The sequence below is a fragment of the Condylura cristata genome, unplaced genomic scaffold, assembly GCF_000260355.1.
Source record: "Condylura cristata isolate star-nosed mole 26May11 unplaced genomic scaffold, ConCri1.0 scaffold00025, whole genome shotgun sequence".
Classification (NCBI taxonomy): Eukaryota; Metazoa; Chordata; class Mammalia; order Eulipotyphla; family Talpidae; genus Condylura; species Condylura cristata.
The window spans coordinates 19,447,225-19,472,714 of NW_004567126.1; the positions used below are offsets into that span (position 1 = coordinate 19,447,225).

General features: G+C 37.4%; 1 protein-coding gene across 4 annotated transcripts in view; it reads left to right on the top strand.

Moving 5' to 3' along the window:
* The window catches only part of DDX6 (DEAD (Asp-Glu-Ala-Asp) box helicase 6), a 30,324-nt gene that overhangs the window by 456 nt on the left and 4,378 nt on the right, over nt 1–25,490 (top strand). Inside the window, exons 1-13 of one of the 4 annotated variants that reach the window (XM_012729798.1) lie at nt 32–116; nt 3,347–3,817; nt 7,336–7,399; nt 8,497–8,601; nt 15,302–15,431; nt 16,528–16,674; nt 17,929–18,023; nt 18,809–18,931; nt 19,531–19,659; nt 20,659–20,775; nt 21,825–21,888; nt 23,560–23,661; nt 24,491–24,673. In XM_012729798.1, the coding sequence (XP_012585252.1) occupies nt 3,618–3,817; nt 7,336–7,399; nt 8,497–8,601; nt 15,302–15,431; nt 16,528–16,674; nt 17,929–18,023; nt 18,809–18,931; nt 19,531–19,659; nt 20,659–20,775; nt 21,825–21,888; nt 23,560–23,661; nt 24,491–24,666 (1,452 nt within the window). In that variant the 5' untranslated portion in view covers nt 32–116; nt 3,347–3,617 and the 3' untranslated portion in view covers nt 24,667–24,673. Of the gene's footprint in view, nt 1–31; nt 117–549; nt 618–738; nt 825–3,346; nt 3,818–7,335; nt 7,400–8,496; nt 8,602–15,301; nt 15,432–16,527; nt 16,675–17,928; nt 18,024–18,808; nt 18,932–19,530; nt 19,660–20,658; nt 20,776–21,824; nt 21,889–23,559; nt 23,662–24,490; nt 24,674–25,490 lie in introns of those variants that run through there. The other 3 variants (XM_004689202.2, XM_012729799.1, XM_012729800.1) reach the window with 3 other exon arrangements.

A 25,490-nucleotide genomic window follows, 5' to 3' on the forward strand; every position in this document is an offset into this window, starting at 1 on the left:
CCTCCGCCCGGGTGCGCGCCGGCGCCTCGGGGCCACCAGATCCGCGCGTTCCTGGAGGGGCTCCGACGCGGCCCCCGGTCTTGCAGCAGCTTGCCCGGGCCCACGGGACACGTCAGGTCAGCTTTCGGCCCCGGCTGCCGCCAGAGGCCCTTCTGGGAACGCGTCCGGGGTCGGGCATCGCAGAGCCCCTCTGATCCTCGCTCCCCGACCTCCACTTTGGGGGACGAGGGCGCGGCGGTCCCATCCCGGCCGCCGCTCCCCGGCCATTTCTCGGCGAGGGGAAAGCGGCCCCTCCTTCCGAAAGAAGGAGCTCGGGCTGCCCTTTCAGCTCCCCGGCTATGCGGGCGCCCGCCGCGCTCCATTTTCTCCTCAGAAAGGTGCCCCGATCCGGCTTCCTCACGCCGCGAAGCTACAGAGGCCGTGACGGCGCGGCGGCGGCTCGCCATCTTGCGTGGAGGAGGAGCCGCGGCCGCCGCCATGCGGAGATGCCGGGAGGGAGGGAGGGACGGGGAGAGGGAGGGGGGCGGGCGGCGAGCGAGGGAGGGGGCCGAGGAGCCGAGTTAGCTTCAGCCCGGGCGGCGACTTCGGCGGCGCCATGAGAGCGGGCCGCGGCGGAGGTAGGGCCGGCCGGCCGGGGGAGCCGCGGGCGCGGGCTGCTTGGCGGAGCGGCCCCCGAGCGGGGCGGGGGCGGGGGCGGAGGAGGCGAAACGAGGGGCCGGGTGGGGGCGGGCGGAGGGTTCCGAGGAGGAAGGAGCCGCCGCCATTTTGGGAGCTTCGAGTCAACAATAAAGGAGAGAGGGTGCCGAACGGGAGTGGCCTCGGCGGTAGGACTGGGGCCCGAGCCGCGGGGAGTGGGGTAGGCGGTAGGGTCGAGGGCTGCGGGGAGCCCTCGGCCGGCGTGGGGAGCACACAGCGGAGGCGCCGGGCCCGGCCGGGCTCCAGGAGGCTGGCGGGCGGCAGCTGTGTGGGGTGGGGGCGTCCGAGAGGGGCGGAATCTGGGGCTGCTGTGCGCCGCCGGGTCCCGAGGAGGAGCGGGCGAAGTACTCCGAGGCGCCCTAGAGAAGATGAGGGGATGTGGCACCACTGAGGGCGGCCAGGACTTAGGGGGATGGTGGAAGTTCTAGGGTCCGAGGCGGCCCTATAGGGGGCGGCAGGGTATACAGCTTTGGAGGACTCGGTGAGAAGAGGACCTGCAGCTGCTTGGCTGGAATGGGCCTTGTAGGTCCAAAACAAGAAGGTGGTAACGAGCCCCTGAGTCGTGGAGGCGAGGAGGGGCTTTCGGAATTGAGATTTTCCCATGGGGGCATTTTAGGGGATGTCCCTTTTGTTTTCTGCCAGCAGAGCTGGTGCCTTGCTCTTGTGGCGCAGATACGATTGCAGGGCCTCAACCCTTTTGTGTTTATGGTCACAGGGAACCGACTTGAAGCGTAGTTTTTGGGGGGTGGCGAGAGAGTGGGAGGGAAGCCAGAAATTACTGCCCTACACTAAGGGCTTCAAACCATTAGCATTTTCTTTCTTTTATTACTCACTGGTTTTTCTCTTCCACAGTTCCCTTTTCCCTTCAAAGTAAAACTGTCACCCAACTTGCAGACCAAGCTTAGAGAAACTGCGCTGCTTTTGCAAACAAAGCTCTGGTCGGAGATGACGATACTGTTTTGGGTGGGAAACTGTCAGTTGCTAACTACTATCTGGGAGGTGCTGTAATTAACTGCGAGGGGCTCCTCCCAACTTGTCTGCCTTTCGTTCGTATTTTTGAAAGTGTAGAAATATAACTTGCACCTCTAAATTGGGAAGAGGTAGGAGGAATATTTCCCTCTGAGAGACATAAAGCTGCAGTGCAGGTTTCAGTTTAATTAAGAGGAGCAGTTTTCACATAATCACATTTTGGATCTAGGGGGAGATAGGTGGTCGTATTGCATGATGGACAGGAATGATTATATCATTTAATCTTTAGACATTGCCCTTTTCATCCTCTGTCTTTTCCAAGCAAATCGTCTTGTGTGAACTACGTGTTAATGTTGCTCATAATGTAAACCTGTCAATATAGGAAACCTTTTACTGCCTTGAAGTGAAATTAGGTGACTGGCTCCAGGGAAGGCGTCAGTCAAATAGATTTGAGACTTGAAAATAAACAGCTTTGTGTATATGACAATCAGAATTTACGTGTGAGCAACTTTTCAGTTTTTAAAAAGGGAAGACATAAAAGTGTTTTATGAAGGAGTATTTTTATGAAGAGAAATTTTGTTTGAAAACTCTTGGCATAGAGCAGGAATAATTGCCGCTAATTAATAAGTTAGTCTATTTTATGTAAAAAATGTAAAGGAGATAAAACAGACCCAATAGAGTAGACCTTTATTTTTTGTAAATTAAGGTTTTGTTTACTGTATTTTAAAATAATAATTAGGTTTGGGGCATATTTAGAAATGGAGGAAGTTGACCAGAGGGTTTTTTTTTTAATCAACTGTTAATTAGTACTCTATTTCCTGGAAAGTTGATCAAATCTGCTAGTGTTTTTTTTATCCTTTGACAGTTTTTTTTTTTTACATCAGTAGTTTCCTTTTAATATTTATTTTTAATGGCACTGCTAGTTTTTACTTTTTTAAAGTATTACATTGAAAAGAGCGCTAATTGTTAGTATTCGAGTTTCTTTGAATATTTTACAAGCTGTAGATTTTCTTGGCCGTTTATCAAGCAAAAGACTGACGTTTAGACATGTCTAGTGTCTATTCCTTGACACTTTCAGTTATTTTAAGGGTTAGAAACTTTAGGGGAGAAAGAAAAAGTACTTTTCTTCATAAAGTTTAACTTGCTGTTGAAATTCATGAAGCACATTTTTTTTCCCCTGAAAGCATAGTCGGAAGCTTATTTGACTCATCAAGGATTTTCAGTTGCTGTTAGAAATAGAAAAATTAATTTTCTTGCCTTGTTCATATGTAGATTTACATTAATTAAATTGTGCGCTACTTCACTGAGTTGTAATGCAGTTAAGTATAATGAATCATTGACTGAGAGGTGGTGGGGACTTGTAGAGAATTCATCAGGGAGGAAACTGAAGTGAAGAGATTGTCAACAACTGATGCTAATTTAATCACAGTGTCTATCTGGGTTGCTTTGAACTGACAATTTGAAATGTTTGAGGTTAGTCTCAGTAAGTTTGATTTTTCAGGCAGTTTGTCTTTTTGTGTCTCAAGAAGTCTGGCTGGTGGTTTTTGGCTTAAATGCAACTGTATCCTTAATTTTTCATTAAAAAAGGAGTATTTCTAAAGGTGTTCTTAAAAAGAAAGCAAAAGCTTTTTTTTTTTTAATCTTTCCCATGTTTGCTAATTTAACTTTTTCTTTGTTTCAGATTGAAGTGAGTGAATTCAGATATATAACTCAACCTTGTTAGAGGGCTTTTTAAAAAATAAGTTGATTCGGTGCATGAGAGCAAGTTACTGCTGCTTACCATTCAGAGACTTACAGGTGCTTGCCTGCATTGCAATAAAGGACTCATACATTGAGCAAGACTTATATTTATCTCTTCGTTTTGGAGAGCCTAATAAACTGTTATTACAGTTTCTCTACTGACTTTCAAAAGTTTTGAAGTTTGAAAGAGACATCTTTACAATTAATACAGCATGAGCACGGCCAGAACAGAGAACCCTGTTATAATGGGTCTATCCAGTCAAAATGGTCAGCTGAGGGGCCCTGTGAAGCCTAGTGGTGGCCCTGGAGGAGGGGGCACACAGACACAGCAACAGATGAACCAGCTGAAAAACACCAACACAATCAATAATGGCACTCAGCAGCAAGCACAGAGTATGACCACCACTATTAAGTAAGTGTTAGAATAAATAATAAAACTCACTAGAGGGTCAAAGAGTTTTTTTGTTATTTTATTGTTGACTTCTTTATATTTTAATAATTTGGATTACAGAGGACCTATGACTTTGTTTATGGCCAGCAGTTATTTGCAGGAATGTATTTCTGTCATAATTAATTCATATTTATTAAGTAATGATCATAGGTATAGATTACATGTATTTTGTGTTGATTTTTATTTAAACATTTATGGATTTCATAATTGGTTCAGTATAAGTTACTATCTGAGCTTGTTATGTGAATGAAATGATCATTCATCCTGTTTTTGCCAGTATAGTTTTTTTCCTAAATATGTTGTATTCTAGTTGGAATGATAGTTTAAACCAATTTCAAATTTTAAACACTTGTCATACCCCTGAACTTTTCTACTTCTTCAAAAATAAGGGTTTTTCCTCTTTTTACACACACACTAATGAACTCGGAAACTTTGAATTGTTGGAAACACACATAAATAGCTCTCTGAATAGTTCCAAGTCCTGTTGTTGACATGACTTTGTAAGGTTCTCATCTAAATAAAGAATTTTTTTTTCTTTTAAATCTGAAAGGTTATAGACTGTTCATCTTTATATGCTTTAAATTATTTGAATGGTAGCTATCACTAAAGAGTCAGTCACTAGAAAATTTGAGTTGATTCCGTTTGACTCTTGATCGCATTTTAAATTTGGCTTTATTGTTAAGAATCTAGCCAGGCCCTTCCTGGTGGCACAACCGGTTAGGACGCAGCAATGCATGCTAGCCGCAGCCACTTCAGTGCAAGTTCTATCCTCGGCCCCAGAGGTGACCCACATGGTGCAGCAGACCTCTCTTGTCTCACTCCTGTTCCCCTTGGCAGTGTACTTGGATGATCTGCCTAAACCTTTACATGATGAAATCAGTCCACTGACTTAAAAAGTGTGTGTTGTTATAATCTACATCTTATTGGTGCTTGAGAAGGACTTCTTAAACAAAGACAGCTACCAGATTAGCGTATAGGCGGTTACTGCTTTGGTTCTCTAGTTACAAGATTTGATGTCCAACAGGTCCAGTTATCACTAGGAAGAATTGGCATATTATTTTTTAGGTGAATGTTTTAATACAGAAATAAATTTTTTTTCTAAATTACAGTTTATCTTGATAAAATATGAATAGATTAGCAAGATTATGGTTATTTTTTTTTAATTTATTCATACAGAACTGGGGTACAGGCCAGAGATGCGGAGGGTGAGAGAGTTCACCAGAAACAGAGTGGGGAGCAGAACAGGCAGATCGACGAAGTACACTGCTGAGGGGAGCAGCGGGCGGGTCAGGAGAGGTCTGCCACACCATGTGGTCACCTCCTGGGCAGGCAGGAATCGAACTCATGTGGAAGCGGCTTTAGATTCTCAGTGCTGTGCTTTAACCCGCTGCGCCACCAGGGAGGGCCGATTATGGTTATTTTTAATCCTTAAGGGTAGAAATGAACTTTATTTACATATCACTGTACTTTGGAGTATTTACATATTGCTATTGTTTGGAGTTAACATTTTTTACTACTCCATATATGAATATTTTATATGTAGATTCTTTTTGAGGAAACAATGCACTTAACTTTTTCTATTTGCTTTTCCTAGGATTAAGCAAATTTATTGTTAATGCATAAATTTTAGTTTGGTATGTCTCTTCCATGAAGGCCTTTTAGATCCCCTCTACTCTTCTGTTGATACTATTCAATCTCTATCACTTACTTGCTCCTTTTAAATTGTTTTTGCTGCCTAGGATTATAAATTCCTGTGAGCAGCTTTTGTATTGTATTTTGTTTTTTATTATTTGTTGAATTTGACAGGTAAGCTGACCTACAGGACATTGAGTTGAAGAAACTTTGGTTTAGGCTGAGGTAAAATGTTTTAGTAGCATTGGTAGCAAGCTTGTCCTACAGTAGAGCTGCTTAGATTATGTAAGTCCTAGCTTTAGATAAAATAAGTATTCATCTTTTTTAATCAAGACTCTTGAGACGTTTTGGGAGCTCTAATTATATAAGAATTCACATGAAATCAGTAAAAACTTTAAAGTTTCTTATTTAAAAACATTGTTTGCTTTCTTGACCATTTTCCTTCTCAGATGTTTTGGTTATTGAGGTTTTAACCTACTAAAGAGAGATGTTTTTATTATATTTTCTTTGTTTTTATTCTCATTCATGGTTTCAAGCAACCCCAGTGAGAAAGATTGAGATGTTTATTAACAACTAGTAGTGCACTTTTAATTTGTCAGGCATTGTGCAGAGTTCTTTATACAGATTACTTGATAAAAATTTTAACCCATTTTACATATGAGAGAATGGCATTTTAGAAAAGTAACTGCTACAGGATCTCAGAACTAATAACTCGAGTCAGGGCTTAAATTTACATATGAACTTTTAGAGCTCTTAGTTTTTAACTAGCACTAGAAGTTACAGCTTCAGTTGCCTAGAGGAGACTGATGAATGAGCATGTACTTATCTCTCTCTCTTTTAAAAAAAAATTTATTTATGCATACAGAACTGGGGTACAGGCCAGGGGTGCAGGTAGTGGTAGAGGATTCACCAAGGACAGAGTGGGGAGCAGAACAGGCAGATTGACAAAGTTCGCTGCTGAGGGGAGCAGCAGGCAAGACAGGAGAGGTCTGCTGCACCATGTGGGTCACCTCTCTGGCCCTGGCTGGGGATTGAACTCATGCTGCAGTAGCTGTGACCAGTTTTGTAGTGCTGGGCTTTAACCCATTGCCCCATAATTATTTCATTTAAAGGAGTTTTTTAAACCCAGGTATTAAACTTTGTGAAACTTGCTATGTGGAAATTTGGAACCAGTGTCGATGAAGCTTCTAGTTTGAAGAAAATCCAGAATCTGGTCTTTTACATGAAATCCCTTTTTATTTTTAAAGATTTATTTTTATTTATGCATACAAGAACTGGGGTGTAGGCCAGAGGTGCAGGGGATAAGAGGATTCACCAGGGACAGAATAGAGAGCAGAACAAGTAGATCTACTGAAATATACTGCTGAGGGGAACAGCAGGCAAGACAGAAGAGGTCTGCTGTGCCATGTGAGTTAGCTTTCTTGCCAGGGATGTAACTCAGGTTTCAGTGGCTGGTGATAGCTTGATAGCACTGAGTAACCCCTTTGTCACTAGGGAGGCCCAAAATCTCTTTAATTTTTAAATGTTAGCAGTTTGATACACAAATATACTGTGCATGTCAAACAAAAATTCATGGATCATCTCTCAGTTGTAATAACTTTTAACACTATATACTGCACTGCTTCCCTTAAGATTGGATTCGTCATTCTACTGACTTTTAAATTTTGTCCTCTGGATTGTTCTTTGTAAGAAGTCTTTCTAAAGTGTTTTTCTCTGGTTTACTATATTTTTAAGTGAATGGCAATATACTAAACTGATTTTTAGAGTTTAACTGTTGAGCTGAATCTTTGTATGAAATAGTGATAACTGTGAATTCTGATACTTCAATTTTACTATTTTCTCTCTAGACCTGGTGATGACTGGAAAAAGACTTTAAAACTCCCTCCAAAGGATCTAAGAATCAAAACTTCGGTAAGTTTATTGTAAAATTAAGTGGGAAATGATGTGAGATTAAAAGTGAAATTGTTATTTATAATAATAGTAGACACTGTTAAGTTCAAATGATAAAAATTATATTTGCCAAAATTTCCACTATACTTTGGAGGAATTAATGTAATGTCTGATTGTATTATTTTTAATGCATACATAAGATTACCTGATTTATGGAATATTCTTGTGGTTTTCAAGGCTTTTTTTCTCAAAATTCTCATTAGTTTCTAGCAGTACTGTAAGATGTAGACTTGTTTATTATCCCCATTTTGTAGATGGGAAAATGGAAGCTGAGAGGTTAATTCTCTTAGCCTAGTGTTCCAAAGTAAAAGTTACTTGTCTGTGGGGCATTTGTTTAGCTATTTAGCAACAGTTGGATATATTTTTTGGTTATCATAAATGGGAGGATGCTACAGGATGATTCTTTATATTACAATAAAGACTGCCAAGTGTTGATAGTGCTGAGTTTGAAAAACCCTGATTTAGACTAGGATATTTGCAGGTGGTGGTGTTAGGTAGTATTTAACCTTTCACCTTGTACTTTGCAATTTATAGCATGATACTTAGGTAGAAATAACAGTATTTCATATGTCCTTAGAAAAATAACAGTACATTATTTATATGTGCATTTAAGAGCTGGAGTACAACCCCGGGGTGAGTATGTGTGAGAGGCTTCACCAGAGACAGAGTGGGCAACAGAATAGGTAGATTGACCGAAACACACTGCTGAGGAGAACAGTGGGCTAGACAGGAAAGATCTGCTGCACCATGTGGGTCAGCTCCCTGGCTGGGGATCAATCAGACTTGTGCTTCAGTAGCTGCTGACTGCTTCATAGTGCTGAGACTTAACCTCTGTGCCACCAGGAACCTCTATGGCACATGGGCCAATACGGTTTTTAAATGACATATATATGTTAGAGGATCTTAATTCTTCAGGAATAGTTGTGATTCAGCTATTTCAAATCAAGGTATAGAACTGCTGCATTTAAATGGGGAAGATAAAGAGTTAGCCTCAAACTTTCTTAAGCATGCAGACTACCAAAGGAACACGGTTACATTTTTATTCTTTGTTTGATTAGGATGTGACCTCCACAAAAGGAAATGAGTTTGAAGATTACTGTTTGAAACGGGAGTTACTGATGGGAATTTTTGAAATGGGCTGGGAAAAGCCATCTCCTATTCAGGTTTGTTTCTCCTATTTTAATCACATACATAATGAGTTATACATTACTTTTAATGTGTGGGGATGATATAAAGAACCAATGTTGGCGAACATAAATACTGTCTCTCTACAACTTGTAATGCAATTTCAGAATCATCATACTCCAGTATTTAGTGTGTATTTACTAATAATAGAATATTTTCTTGTATGGCTACAGTATAGATAACTTCAATCATTTAAACATTAATAGATTGATCTCTTCTGTCATTTGTATTGTAATTTTTTACTCCAAAATGTCCTTAATATATCATTGTTTAATCATTGTACGTGATCCAATCCTATGACCACAATTATGTCTCTGTAATCTCTTGATTAGAGAGCGCATTTTTATTGTCTTTTATGACGTTGACATTTTAAAAATACAGGCTCCTTCCTTTTTCTAATAAAAGTCTTCATTTTTTCATTTGTCTGATGTTTTCATAGGATTAGATTCAAGTTCTTGGCCAGAATACTGGCAGAAGTCATGTTATGGCCTCCTCTCAGGGTATCACATTGGAGGTATAGCCATTACCCATCTTTCTTCATTAATTTTAATTTTGATTACCTCTCAAGGTGGTTTTCTACTGTATGATTATTTCTTTCTTCCTCCTCTGAAACTATAATAAATAGTCTGGGGAGCACCAGATAGCATCCAACTTTAATCACTTTCCTCCATTGATGAGCCTTACATAATCTAATCTAGATTAGTCCCAACTGTAGCACTCCTACCACATTTATTTAACCCTGTCAGGAAATTCATGAATTCCTTTCTCTCTTTCCCCTTTCCCACAGGGTTATTTTAGTGATCAAGTTGTTTCCGTTTTGACCAGTATGAGCACCTTCACACTGGTTCCTGTTTTTTAATGTACTCCTTTATCATATAGTGTGGTTTCATTCACTATCCCAATAGTCCTCTGTTCTATACCTATTTATTATCCCTTTCTCCTCAGTTCATTTTTCTTGAGCCTAATTTTGGGCATACAGTGATGCCCAGCACCCTGCCCCAGTGTTAGAACCCTGATTCCATTTAGTAGGGAATAGTAATAGAGATAAGATCTGAGCTCTAGATGCATATGATGTTTTCAGCAGCGAGGGCTAGGAAATATATGTTATTATATGCATATACACAAACATACACAAATTTTTAAAATGTTGCCTTTAAGTTGATGAAGCTGCTGAAGGCAAGCTATACTAAGAACAAATACCACATCACTGCGTACTTTTTTCATTTAGCAAACAAATATTGACTGGTTTAGAAAGTTTAGACATTGGGGAATGTCTGTGATGAGCAAGACAGTTTCTACTGTCACAGTCTGGTAGGACAGACAGTTAACCTATACATATTTCAGTGTAATTGAAAATTAGAATTGCACGTATATGTAGTTATTAGGAGAAGAATGAAAAACTTGGAATACGTGATCCATTTTTTTTATTTTTTAAGATTTTTTTATTTATACATACAAAAGCTGGGATATAGACCAGAGGTGCAGAGGTGGGAAGAGATATTCACCAGAGACAGTGGGGAGCAGAACAGGCAGATAGACTGAAATACACTGCTGAGGGAATCAGGAGGCAGGTCAGGAGAGGTCTGCCATGCCATGTGGGTCACCTCCCTGGCTAGGGACGGAACTTGTGCTACAGTGGCTGTAGACTGCTTCATAGAGCTGCACTTTACCTGTTGTACCACCAGGGAGGACCCAGGAATGAGAAGTTTTGTGAAAATTGTTCTATAGGTGATACTGTGTCCATTTATATTTGTATCTCCAATACTTTGCAAGATGCATGGCAGGAAATAGACCTTCAAAAAAATTTTTTTAGATTCATTTATGTATGCTTATAAAAACTTGGGTACAGGCCAGAGGTGTAGGGGGTGAGAGAATTCACCAGAGACAGACTGGGGAGCAGAACAGGCAGATTTACTGAAATATACTGCTGAAGGGAAGCAGTGGAAGAGTCAGGAGAGGTCTGCCACGCCATGTGGGTCACCTCCCTGGCCAGGGATCAAACTTGCACTGCAGTGCTGCAGATAGCCTCATAGTGCTGCCCTTTAACCCTTTGCACCACCAGGGAGGGCCCAACCCTCAATTTTTTTTGGTGGTATTTAGAATTCTTTGATGAAAGTAACGTTAACATGTGTCTATAGGTGAACCTGGACTAGAAAGCTAAGATTATTAAGTTGCCAACAGACCACCCAAGTTGCATACCTATCTAGTCCTTTCTATATTGATTATTTGAGATAATCTCTTTAACCCTCAGTTTCCTGGCCTATAAAATTAAGATAACAATATGTTTCATGAGGTTGATGTGGAGGTTAAGTTTGGTAAACCTTGAAGATGTGTCTAGTACAGTGCCTGGTATTTGATAAATGATCAGTAGATAATGAGATATTTCATATAGCTTTGTCAAAAGGAAGAGTAATTCAGTTAGTAAACTTAATTTTTTACTATACCCTTGTTGACTCCTATGTCTCAGTTTTGTATTATAATGTAAAACTGACTTTGCTATTAGCATGTTGTTGGTGAAGCATACAAGCAATTAACTCTAGCCATTCAGCAAATCTGACATCTTCCATTTTCTGTAAAGTGGACGTAAATTATTTCCAGAGTTTTCATTGTTACAATTTTATTTTAAAATTTTTTTGAAATAGCAAAGTACTATATGACATACTAGTTTAGATAACAGACCATTGTTAACATTGCCTTTTCACCTGACAATTCATGGAAAACACAAACTAATGTGCCATTCAATTTAAAAACTAAGATTTTAAAACAAACATTCAGAAGTCTTCTGTAAAACCTGACCTTATGAGTAGCTGCCTTCTTTTTCCTTCTTTTTCTGTTACCCTCCCTCCACCCAAATGTTTCTGTTTCTTTCTAGTACATAGAAACTCGGTTGCAGTTTGGATATAACAGTGGAAAATGAGGCACTTAAAACTGTTCTTCAAAGAATACATGCTAAAAACATATTACTACAGATTATTCCCATATCTTTCTTGGGTGCAACCATCTAATTTGAGGTTTTGTGTGTTTTTTGGGGGGAGCTGACATTGGTTTAGGATTGTAGATTTCACATCTCTTAAGATGATTATTACTCCACCCCACTCAGCACCAAAGCATCTATAATCTACCATAGTCCATTGAGGGCCCCCCCCCTTTAAAGCATTGTTCTCCATAATCCCCTTCTGATAATCTCAAGTCAGCAGTCAGATATTTGGGTTTTGTTTGGGTTATAACTTCACTGTTCTAACAGCATAACTTTATAGGAATACAGACTTCCTTGAACATTCCATGCATCTCCTATTCTTTATGTTGTGAAACATATTAACCTTCGAGGTAATTGAAAGATGACAGTTTTTGCTGCTTCCAGAAATTAGGCATAGCTTTTGAAGACTTAGTGTAAGAAGGTGATGAAATGGTCGATACTGTACTGTTGAGGGAAACATGGAATTTCTCTACTGTTGGCAACAAGATTTCATGTAGGTCAAGAATCTCAAGTTGTTATTATTTTTTAAGATTTATTCATTTATGCATACAAGAACTGGGGTGCAGGCCAGAGGGGTGTGGGTGTGTGTGTGTGTGTGTGTGTGAGAGAGAGAGAGAGAGAGAGAGAGAGAGAGAGAGAGAAAATTCTCCAGGGACATGGTCTGCTGTCAGCTCCCTGGCTGGTCTGCTGTCAGCTCCCTGGCCAGGGATCAAACTCATGCCACAAAAGCTAGAGATAGCTTGATAGTACTGAGACTTTAACCCCTGCACCACCAGGGAGGTCACTGAAATTTTAATTCTTAGAATTCATTTGACTCTCAGAAGTAGAGCAAGCAGCTAGTTGGATCATTTTGAAATTAAACTATCATATTTTTGTAAGATGCCTCTCAGGCTTAAGAAATAGGAAGAATACTGTTCTTTGGTTGTAAGTGACAGAAACTAACTTAAGCAAAATGAAATTTATTTAAGGAATATTAGAATTACATACAATTTAAGTAGAGTCTAGGGAAATACTTGGAACTGGCCAAGAAATGTGATATTCCTGAAGGAATTAGGAAGTTATCACTTATCTTAGGAAACACTACAGCAATTTAAATTCTTAGAGCATTCACTTGCTGACTTCAATCACTCCACTTGGTTGAGGAAGTTGGGGTGGGGGAGATCGAGTGCCTGAGAATCTCATGGTGCTACTTGGAAATGTAAAGTAACCAAAACACAACAACTGTAAATTGGATCAGTTCCTACACCTTATAATGAATCATGGACTTGGAAGCTCAGAGCTAAGGTTGTGGGATTTTTTTTTTCCCCTAAGGTAATTTTAAAATATAAGTCACATTTTATGATTAACACATTCAAATACATAATTCAGTGATTTTTAGTATAACTTTTAAAAATTAATTTTAGAACATTTTCGTCACCCCCAAAAAGAAATCCTTAGCAATCATCCCTCACATGTCATCCCTTTGCCTAAGCAGCCATTAATAATCTACTGCTTAAGTCAGTGGGCTTGCCTAGTCTGAACATTTCATGTAACTGGAATCATACAACGTAAGTTACTGTGTGATGAGTTTCTTTGACATACTTGTTTTTTGGGATCATCCATGTTGTGGCGTGTATCAGTACTTCATTCCTTTTTACTGCTGAATAGTTCATTATGTGACTCTAACATTTGGCTTACCAGTTTGTTAATTGTTTGGGTTGTTACCATTGTTAGCCATTACAAATAGTGCTATTATGAATATTCATTTACAGGTTTTTGCCTGAAGATATTTTCATTCCTCTGGTTCCTCTGTAGGAATGTAATTGCTGTTTCATATGTAACTTTTGAGAAACTGCAATCTCTTTCCTATACATTCCCACTAGCAGTATATAAGGATTCCGATTTCTGCACATCTTCACCTACATGTTATTTGCAGAACTAAGTTCAAATCCTGATTCTAGTGTTTCTTGCTTTGTGACTTTGGGCAAAATAATATCTGAAGATCCGTTTTGTCCGTTGTAAAAAATAAGGCACATAACCTGAGAGGGTATAAATAACATGGAGTATGTAAGTACTTAGGTAGTGCCTGGCACACTCGAGGTTGTTAAATCCTTTTAGTCTTACTTGCTATTTCTTAATCTAGGAAACAGTAGTGATAGATAATGTAGATGTGCTGAATTCTTTGATTGCTGGTTCTAATTGCCACCATATAGTACAAAATATCAATATATCTTAACTCACAGTCTGGTTTGTTTTTGTATAAGTCATATAACCCCTATCAAAGAGTAGGAATAGAAGTCAGTGGTCTTAATTCAAGTCAAAAGGTGAATTCAGATGGGAATTAGGGTGCCAAAGTCTAACTCTTAACTCTGCCCTACCTCATTTTGTTCAACAATTTCATACTTTTGAATGACTTAACTTGGAAAGGCATTGAGAGATGCCTAGAGACCATGTGGCCTTTTTTTCCCCTCTGCTGTAGAACTGAATAGTGTACAGGTAACTGGTTTAAAAACCATAAAAGAGAATGTACTCTTGGGGGGCTAATGGGTCCCCAGAACAACAGAAGATTAAAGTCAAAGTAGTAGGGGAGAAGTTGAAACGTAAAGGTTCAAAATCTAGATTTTCTTCAGCCTGTGTTCTTGCTAAGTGAAGTGTTTAATGCTAGCTGTATGAACAAGTTAACACAGCGTATTGTCACTGGGCCATTTTCATAGTTTTGGCAACTGTATGACCCCTGTGATTCACACTGTTGGGAGAATGAGCGTCATGGTGGGGAATGAAATCAGTACTTTCATGACTTAGCTATTTCTACTGTAACATAAGTGCTAAAGAAATTTCGTACAGTCATTAGCTCAGACTTAAGAGTTCACTGTTAATAGTGATTATGAATTTCTTTCCTGTTTACTTTTAAAAATTTGAAATTTTGATTTTTGAAATAAATGTTCTGCTTTCATGTTTACCCCTGTTCTCCCTGTTTAAAATACCTCTCTGTATGTGTGTTTAATTTTCAGTAACTATTGTCTAGGGAATTTACCTTGAGTTAATAGGAAATAGTGTTTTGTTAACTTCCTGCAACACACATAATGAGTCATCTTAAGTGATATGACCATGGATTGAGATAACTGAAATCAAATTGAGTCCCCTACTCAGCACATTTCAGGAGAGAGAAGTTGTCTCTGAGACAGACACTGGACGTTTATGTGACATAATAAATGATAAATAAATTTCAAATAGGGCCTGAGGCTAAACTTCTCACCTATTCCTCTTTTGTGCAAGGAATTGGGTTGGCTAAGCTAAAATTTTTCATCTGGTCTCCCCTTATATAGTCTTTGCTTTGTATTGTTTGGCCGTTTTTTCTAATTTTTGATTGTCAAATATCCTTTGGGGTTTTTTTTTTTCTCCCACATACACTTTATGTGTCAGCCCAAGTTACTCCTAATTTTCATTCTAATTACTTTTTACTTTCTTAATATATGTACATATCACACATTCAAAACCGTTTTTATTACATTGGGATACAATTTAATATGTATCTTGTGAACAGTTCTGGTACATACTGGTTAATAGTGATTTCCTGCTTAATTTACTTGATCTTTACTTTTGTGAAATGCGTATGTAAAATACTTGAAGATAATACCGGGTATACCTTCAGTGTATTTTAGAAAAGAATTATCTTAAGTATTATCTTTCTTAAGTAATTTGCATTATCTTGTCTCTTCCAGGAGGAGAGCATTCCCATTGCTTTATCTGGTAGGGATATTTTAGCTAGAGCAAAAAATGGAACAGGCAAGAGCGGTGCCTACCTCATTCCCTTACTTGAACGGCTAGACCTGAAGAAGGACAATATACAAGGTAGTTGTTTGTCTGAACTAAAAGTGTAATTTAAAGCTTGAAGCCATGTAGAAGATATTACCAATGTATTTTTAGTCAGAATTTACATAACCTGGAATTTGTATTTTACCCTTTCTTTTCTCAGCTTTTGGTCTGGTGATTGGTCTGGCTATTTGTATTTGGTTGCTCAGGATTTCTAGTACTTTCACATATTGAACAGTTTTGATAACATTCTAGTGAAATAGAAATAAAAGTATCAGAAAGCCAAAATTATGATAAGTTAAATTATCTGACATTGCTACGTACAAGTTCCGGAACTGAATTATTTCTTCTGGCTGATATTTGCACAGTTCTTGTAGAAACATGAACTTTTTCTTCAAAGATTTGCATTTTGGGATTTTAAGAGCTTAAGCAGTAGAGAAAAAAACTTCCATAGTTGACACAAAGTAAGATAGTAGTTGTGTTTTCACCTCATAACTTCAGCTTTCTTGATCTCTAGTTACATTTCTCCCACCTTTCCTGTACCTCTAATGTGTAAATAAATCTGTGCAGCAGGGGTTTCCTGTTTTTCCTGTTTAGATTCTTGAATCTTACTGAACTTGGTATTGATAATTGTCATTTCAAAAAATCTTTTAAATGTTTGTTACTAAGGTGAGTGTATGATTTTATATAGCAGTATTGTTAAGAGAAAGTCAAAATCTGGAACATTGTAATAGGTCTACTTTTTTTTATATGAAATATTTATTCATACAACAACTGGGGTAAGGCCAGAGGTGTGGGGGGAGGGTGAGAGGATTCATCAAAGACAGAGTGGGGAGCAGAATAGGCAAGTTGACTTAAATACACTGCTGAGGGGAGCAGTGGACAGTGGATGGGTCAGGAGAGGTCTGCTGTGCCATGGGGGTCACCTTGGCTTAGAATCGAGCTCATGCTGCAGTGGGTATAGATGGCTTCATAGTGCTGTGCTTTAATTTGTTGTGCCACCAGGGAGAGTCCAGGTCTACTTTTTTATTATGGAACTTTTTAATATGTCTCAGTGTATAGATTGCAAGGGGACAATATTTCTGTAGCTTCTTAAAACATGCTTTTTCCTATTCTCTCTGTTAATATTTTCCAGCAATGGTGATTGTTCCCACTAGAGAACTTGCTCTACAGGTCAGTCAAATTTGCATCCAGGTCAGCAAACATATGGGAGGGGCCAAAGTGATGGCAACCACAGGAGGAACCAATTTACGGGATGACATAATGAGACTTGATGACACAGGTAGGAAATGATTGATATAGTTGGCTTGCCTTTGAGTATAATTTGAGCCATAGGTGTTTTCTTTCAGTAGCTTATTAAAAATAGTTTTTAATGAGTGTTTCATTCAAGGGAAAAAACTGATAGTAGTAGAAAAGGGTATTCAACCTTAATGATGATTCTTTCAAATGTAAATAAGAAATGCAAACTAGAGCTGTGCCTATCAGCTTGACTAAAAAATACTCATAATGTGAGTTTGTGGAAAAGAAATAGTCTGTCTTGCAGCATGAGAGTATAAATTTGACTCAGCTTCAGCTTTTTAAGGTGAGCACTTTGATGTAATGTTTTGAAATTAGAACAATGTATGTATTTCATATACCTTTCTTGAAGAAATAATTGGGCAAGTGCAGGCTGGTTTTACTATGGTATGATTTGTAGTACTGCAAAATTGAAACAACTTAAGTGTCAGAGGAGATAGTTCACATTGAGATATAGTCTAGTTTGAATGGAATTCCACATAGCTGTTAGAGAATGAATAGTTCTCCATAATATTATATTGTGAAAAAGGGTAACAGCAAGAATGTGACCCACTTATATGGTATTATACATAGTCTGTCAGAATTTTGTTGTTACTATACCTTTTTTAAAAAAGATTCATTTTATTTATGTATACATACAAGAACTGGGGTGTAAGCCAGAGGTTGGGGGGTTTGGTGAAAGGATTCACCAGACAGACTAGGGAGCAGAACAAGTGGCTCTACTGAAATACACTGATAGGAGAGTATCAGGCCAGACAGGAGAGGTCTGCTGTGGCATATGTGGGTCAGCTCTCTGGCTGGGGTCAGACTCAGGCCATTGAGGTGATATGAGCTGAGTTTTAACTCCTACATCACCAGGAAGACTATTTACTGTACTCCTACACTGCAGTTATTTACAATGACGAGTATTTAACATTGCTTTAGATTAAAGGCAGACTTTAATGTCACAAACCTGGTGTGGCTTTTGCTCATTAGAGATTGTTCTAAAACAAGGAAGAATATGCCTCCTGTTTAGAAAAGGTGATTTGGGAAACAGAGATGAAACAAATATTTGTCAGCTAAATCAAGGTAAAATGGAAATCAAACATAAAAACCTGCTAAAAAGCACATATGTTAAAGCATATCTTTACCCTTTGGTATTATTCCTACCTTTACAGCTGTGATTCTGATATAAACCTTTTACTCTGTGCTTTTTGCACAAGCTAAAATTAATAAAAAAATGTTTTCTGATCTTATATAGTGCACGTAGTGATAGCTACCCCTGGGAGAATCCTGGATCTTATCAAGAAAGGAGTAGCAAAAGTTGATCATGTCCAGATGATAGTGTTGGATGAGGTAATGTCTCTTCATTTGGAAAGTTACTGTTTCTTTACTTTGTTTCTACCTGCTAGTGAATACAGCAGAAAATGTGTTTTTGCCCTTCTAATAAATGCATGACTCTTGTCAGTTCAAGCTAACTTGTTTGTGAAGCATCGTTTGTCCTTCAAAGGCAATAGATCATAAACATTTTTGGTAATAGTTTAGCCATGTGGCTTTCTTAAGAATTCCAAGTAGTTTAAGTTTTTATTCAGGAAGAGGGGTTGCTAGATAATCTCAAAACCAAGTTCATTTTAAGTATTCTTCATTCAGTGCTACTTGTTAAAAGAGCATGTAATGTCTCTAACTCCTCATTTATCATATGCTTCTTTGATTTTTCAGTTTGTTTTCAAGAATTTATTCAATTGCATCTTAACTCCTCAGTGTTTTATGAATACAATATATTAATGTTGATGATATAAAACAAAGTTAACCTTCCTATTTGGTCTGTGTTTTAGACATCTAGATTGGGTTACTGATGTTGCAATTCAGATCAGGTTTTTATGTTTCAGTAATAACACATTTTTTAGTCACTATATGTAATTGCCTTACATATTTTTTCATTTAATTTTTGTAACAACCCTATAAAGTAGCATACACTATAATGACGAGCTAATTTAGCACCATTGGGCTGCCTCTAGTGTTAGAAAGAACTTAATGGTCATAGCCAGGAGCATTCTGTGGAATGTTCTTTTTGGATAATACCTTGTTAACCAAAAACCTAAGACTTTTCTTTTTTAAATTGTTTTCTCTTTGTACTGCAGGCAGATAAATTGCTATCACAGGATTTTGTGCAGATAATGGAGGATATTATTCTCACGCTACCTAAAAACAGACAGATTTTATTATATTCTGCTACTTTCCCTCTTAGTGTACAGAAGTTCATGGTGAGTATAAATCTGTAGTTTGAAAGCAGTGCCATTCTGTTGCTCACTGGTACACCCATATACATTTGTTATCAGTATGTACTTTATACTGATTATTCCAAGTTTTTGGCTTTTCGCTAAAGGTCTGCTATGCATAAATTAACTTTTTTTAGCTATAATAATTTGGTTAAAATCTTTCATCTTTGTAACTTTTGGTATTTGACTGCCATAGCCACTGATGCTAGATAAATTGATTACAGAATAAAGTATAGTAGTAGCTTATCTATAAAACTAAATCTGGGCTTCCCTGGTATCACAGAGGTTAAGTCTCAGCACTAGGAAGCTATATGCAGCCACTGCATCATGAGTTCAAGCCCCAGCGATGGAGCTAACCTATATGGCACAGCAGGCCTGCCTGTTTCTGCTCACCACTCTGTCTCTGGTGAATTCTCTCACCACCACCCACCCTCACCCCCGTATCTCTGGCCTGCACCCCAGTTCTTATGTGCATAAATAAATAAAAAGTTTATCAGACAGAAATATGTAGGATAAATTTTAAGGAATTTACTCTGCATTCTTTAAATTATTTCTTTTTTGCCTCTGTCCCCCCTCACCCCCAGAATTCCCATTTGCAGAAACCCTATGAGATTAACCTGATGGAGGAACTAACATTGAAGGGAGTAACCCAGTACTATGCTTATGTAACTGAGCGCCAAAAAGTACACTGCCTCAACACACTTTTCTCCAGGGTAAGTTAATAGGCTTCAGTTCTTGAATATTATCCTTCACGGAACTCTAATAAACCAGACATTTGTATCCATTTTCTCACCATAAATGTAAAAAACAGTCCTTAGCTTTTCCTACACAAGTGTTATTTATTCATCTGAAGTTGACACTGTGTGAATGACAACTAAGCACTTTCAATTTTATTATAAAATAATTTGATTAATTACAGTGGACACTCATTATGCACATATATTTTCAAATTCACCTATTGACAAAAGTATATGTATAACCTCCAAATCAATATGTTTAAAGTCACTGTGGACATCTGTAGCATGACAGAAAAATTTCTGAGCTGTCCCCTGTAATCTCAGCGTAGGTCAAACAAGGAAACACACTGCCATCTTTCTTCAGTGCTAGTACTATATACACACATGTCCCTTTTATAATCTAAAGCACAAATTACCACATTGTGGGTTTTGTTAATTTCATTGTTTAAATGAGCATAGTTCTGAAATGTGCTATCCAGCACAGTGAGGCTGATGTGCCTTGCACAGAAAATGAATATTAAATTTCATGCAAGTATGAGTTGTAATGCCTTTGGTTGTGAGTAAATAAGTTGTTTTTAAACAGTAACATGCATTAAGAGAAGGTTATGTATTGATGAAAAAGTTGTTCACAGGAACAAACCATTTACCCCACAGTTATTCTGTATTCACAAATTCCATGTCTAATAGCGGCTTTAGACAACAGCAGCCACAGATAATGAAAATCAACTGTATTTTATTCTTGGTGGTGTTTCTGTGGCCTGTCAGATTCATATACCTTAAAACATCTGCAAGAGGTAACAGTTATCTGCAACTATTATATACATAAACAGTGTACAGTTTTTAGTTTTCTTGTTATTGTGCAATTCTTAGACCAAGCTTTTAACATGTATTATTTACCAGACAGTATTTTCAATATTTAGTGAAGTAAGTAAAGGTTTCTGTTTTTCTTTCTAATGTCTTCCTGCCCATGCTCAGCTTCAGATAAACCAGTCGATCATTTTCTGTAACTCCTCTCAGAGAGTTGAATTGCTAGCCAAGAAGATTTCTCAACTGGGTTATTCTTGCTTCTATATCCATGCTAAAATGAGGCAGGTGAGTATGAAAATAAAACTTGAGTAAATTTTTTTATCTTAAGTATTTATTTTTGTTTTAATGTACCTCCTTCCCCCTAGTTTAAAAATTAATTCCTTAGATGAAGGGCCTTAATTTTAACCTTTTCTGGGGTTCAGTTTTCTAATTCTAAAATAGGGGTAGCAGTACATATCTTAACTCACAAGGGTGTAGGAGACTTGAGATGTTCAAGTATTTTGTAAACTCATGTATGATATAGACGTAAAATTATTTCCTTCTTTCCCCAAGATAATATTTAGGTTTGCATTATTTAACATAGTAAGCGCTAGCCACATGTGGCAATTTAAAGGAATTAACATTAAATAAAATTAAAAAATCATTTCCTCAATCACACAAGCATCATTTCAAGTGTTCCAAACAGCTACTGCATTGGAAAGTACAGAAACAGAACATTTACATAATTGCAGGTTTTGTTGTGTAACACTGAACCAGATTCTTAATATTACTCCTGAGCTGTTTTTTTCTTTACTATTTACTTTAGGAAAGAATTAATTAATTTCTAAATTTCAGAACTTGATTTAAACACAAAATTATGCCAAGACATTTGGGTTATGTGCATGTGTGTGCAACATCATGAAATCTCGTGAAAAGAAAGAGGTTTCTGTAGTAGATTAAAAAGGTCAAGTAATTAAACTCGTTTTCAAAGAAACAGTGTCATAAATCATACAATTTTGTAAGCAATTAATGTGAGAGACTTCACAGGAAATAAATGTTTTAAACTGAAAAGAGTATTTCAGGATTCTTATATGACTAAAATATTGGGTTGTCAGAAATGCCACAATGTATTTTTTCTGTTTTTCAAGCAAAAATTGTTGGCTTTTCTAACGGCCTCAATAGTAGATATTTTAGTCAAGCCTTGGCATATTCCTTATGTGTATTGGATTTGCTTGTCTCATTTGTTTAAACAAATTTGAGTATAAAGAACTGTTTGGATAGGAGAAATAACAATGTTAAATGTAGGACCATGTGTATGAATTAAATTAAATTCAAATTCGCGACTTTGTCCTTAGGAACATCGAAATCGTGTGTTTCACGATTTCCGAAATGGCTTATGCCGCAATCTTGTTTGCACTGGTAAGTGTTTTTATCTCTTTACCCATTATTTTTCTACATTCTGCTCTGCTGTGTCCGCATCACACAGTTGGAATTTATGACATAGTCTAGCTCTGTCTACTACCAGTTACCGAAATTCTAAAGTTGACAATGGGCTATATATAGTTAACTTCTGAAAGTAGATTCCATATCTGAAACTGTAGATTTGTTCTGCTCACTCACACCTCATCTTTGCCTTTTATATTGGTTTTGGGTTATATGGGCTTGCTGAGTAGTTTTAGTGTACAGGAATGAATTATATATAACTTATGCAAAATGAGTTAAGAAATACCTATGTTTTGAAAAAAAAAATACTTACGTTTTGGAAAGTACTTGTCATGGCCCTCCTATTTTTTTCTCCAGAAGCAACTAGTCTTTATTTTGGTGTATTTCACTGTATGAAGAAAAAAATAACAAATTAGGGAATAAAGCAGGCTGTCAGAGCAAAGGAAATAAAATCAGTATTTTCCCATCTCTACATTGGGAATACAATCTTAGAATTGGTATGAAGATAATCTAAACTAGGTTTCTAGATAGAGAGAACCTGGGATTTTAAAAAAAAAATGAGGTATAATTAATCTATCATACATAAACAGTAAATTCTTGCACGTGTGCACATACAGTCACCACCCATATCAAAGTTCAGAATATTTCAAACTTTGGCTTTTTAAAGATACTGTTTTTTTTTTTTAAGTAAACTCATATTTTCTAGCAGAATATTAAATTTGCTAATTATAAGATTCTATGGAAGAACTATTTAAATATCTGGCACGCCTCCAATTTATCTTGTTTCTCTTCCTTACATCTGAAGACATTTAATACAACTGAATTATTACACTTACGTTTAGTTTGTCAACAGCTCTGATCTACAAGTATGAAGTACTCAAAATACAAAAAATCCAATTTAGTGAAGCAGATACGAGCTTCCTAGAATTTTAAAATTAGAGTCCAAATCCTGTCATTTTCTAACCTTTAATCATATGATCTTGAGTGACTCGTTATACACCAGTTTTTTATCTGTAAAATGGGCTGCCTTCCCACATGGGTGATTTGGAGATGGGAAACCCAAGGGGATTGCAACTGAGATGGAAAAATGCACAAAAATATGTAAAAATAAACTAATGTAATAATAAAAAAAATTTTTTTAATGGGCTGCCTTTCTAAATTCAAACTACAAATATGTTGTAGTTTATTCACTAAATGCCTGTTTATTGCTATTGAGCAAATAATTGTTTACTGTGTGTTAGGCAAAGAAAGCCCAACAACCTTTGTTGGTATTACATAGCCTTTATCATAATTACACATTTATAGACACACGGGCACACACTCACACTTCCTGTACTTTTTGGGAACCTGTAATAAAGAAGGGGAAGTAGCTCATCAGTGAAATGTTCAGAGCTAAGCAAATCCAAAATGGATTGGCAAATCTTGGGAATTTTTTTAAGACTTTCTTAGAACTGGAAAAAGGTAACTTGTAAACAATGTTACTTTAATGGGAATAAAAGGTATGCCAGTAACTTGCAAATACATTTGAATTGCTGAATGAAGTGTAAATAAACTTGGGTTACACTAAAAATATGTTAGAATATTAAGGTACCAAGAGACATGTTTAAATTGAAAGATAAAATGGAGATCATCTTTTTCTTTTTCCAGATTTGTTTACCCGAGGTATTGATATACAAGCTGTGAATGTTGTGATAAACTTTGACTTCCCAAAGCTAGCAGAGACCTATCTCCATCGTATTGGAAGATCAGGTGAGGAAAAGGGAAGAGATGTTCTTTATAGAAGTTTTTTGAGAAATCTCATCACTAAATTTGGTCTGTCTGTTTAAGAATGTGATCTCAGTGCTAACAGTGAATTAAAACTAGTTTCTTTCAGTACTTAAGAATAATTTCTAGTTCTGGAGCATTTATTAAAAGTTAAAACTGTACAAATTGCTTAATTTGAGATAAAGTTCACAAATGAGAAGCTCACTTTTGTAATTGGGTGGTGCACTATGTGGCTGTCCTGCTTTTGTGTATGTTTTGGCAACTTTGATACAAACGAACATCCATCCTTTTTTTCTTTTTTTTTAACTAATGAATACTTCACAGAAACATCTTTTTTTTTTTTTCTTTTAAAAGTTTTATTTATTTGTGCGTATAAGAACTAAGGTACAGACCAGAAGTGGTGAGAGGATTCATTAGAAACAGAGTGGGAAGCAGAACAGGCAGATTATTGAAATATATTGCTGAGGAGAGCAGCAGGTGAGACAGGAGAGGTCTGACTCATACAGGTAGCTCCCTGGCTAGGGATCAAACTCATACTGCCATGTTTGCAGGTGGCTTTATAGTGTTTTACTTTAACCCTTTACATCACCTGAGAGGCCCCCCATCTTGTTTTTTGAAAAAAGTAAATAGAATACTTTGAGTGATGAAACCTGAAGTTAGAATATGTTTGAAACTATGAAAAGTGATTTCTTGTATTCAGAATGGCACTAAACAGAAATATTAATCCTGTTTGGTTTTGTTGCTAATAGACTTGATCGTGATGTTGATTCTTATTCAGTTTAACTCACTTTTTTATTAAAATCTTTTTTGTTAGGTCGCTTTGGTCATCTTGGCTTAGCCATCAACTTGATCACATATGATGATCGCTTCAACCTGAAAAGTATTGAGGAGCAGCTGGGAACAGAAATTAAACCTATCCCAAGCAACATTGATAAGAGCCTGTATGTGGCAGAATACCACAGTGAGCCTGTAGAAGATGAGAAACCTTAACAAGCATGTGAGTACCTGACAGAATAGTAAGTGAACAGAGTTTGGGGAAACAAAAGAAGATCTCTCTCTTGTGGAGATTTGGTATCCCATCATATAAAACCTTATAATTTAGGGCCATATACCAGTTGGCATAAGTGGCAGTAAATAGAAGGTATCTCGGACAAGTTGTGGTCTCATTGGAGAAGCCATAATACTATTCTTGAATGCAGTCTTCCTAAGTAATACATTAGCCGTACTACAACAAAATCAGACTTCCAAATTAAAAAGTTTTTCCAGCACTTTTGAATATTTTCTGTTGTTTATCACCTATCCCTTTGTTAGTATTCATTTTCAATTTCTAACGAGTATTTTAATAAATCAGGTTAAGTTACCATAATACTTAATTACCAAATGTGTAATCAGGTTATAAGAATAACTTTAATTTCCCACTCTTGTTTATTACACACACTCATCAACCTAAAAGAATGTAAGCTGCTTTTTTTTAGTTTTTTCTTAAGGAGAGTGATTTGAGAGAAGATAGTTTGCAAATTATTCATTAACATTGAAATTTTCAAATTACTCGTTTCCCCTCTCCCTTTCTCCACCCCCATCTCCTAGCAATTGTTTTTGGCAAGCTAGTGAGTTCATATAAAGTTAAAAAAAATAATTCTTAATTGCAATGGATTGTTGCTGCCAGTTAAAACAACTTTAATTCTGTCTCTGGGATTCCTCGAAGAAGAAATTCCTTTATTCTCACTTGTCTACAGTAGGGGGAAAAACTCAGTAGAAGCTATTAAAGCCTTTGGATTGGGGGTTATGAAAATCCATACACCCTAGTTCATATT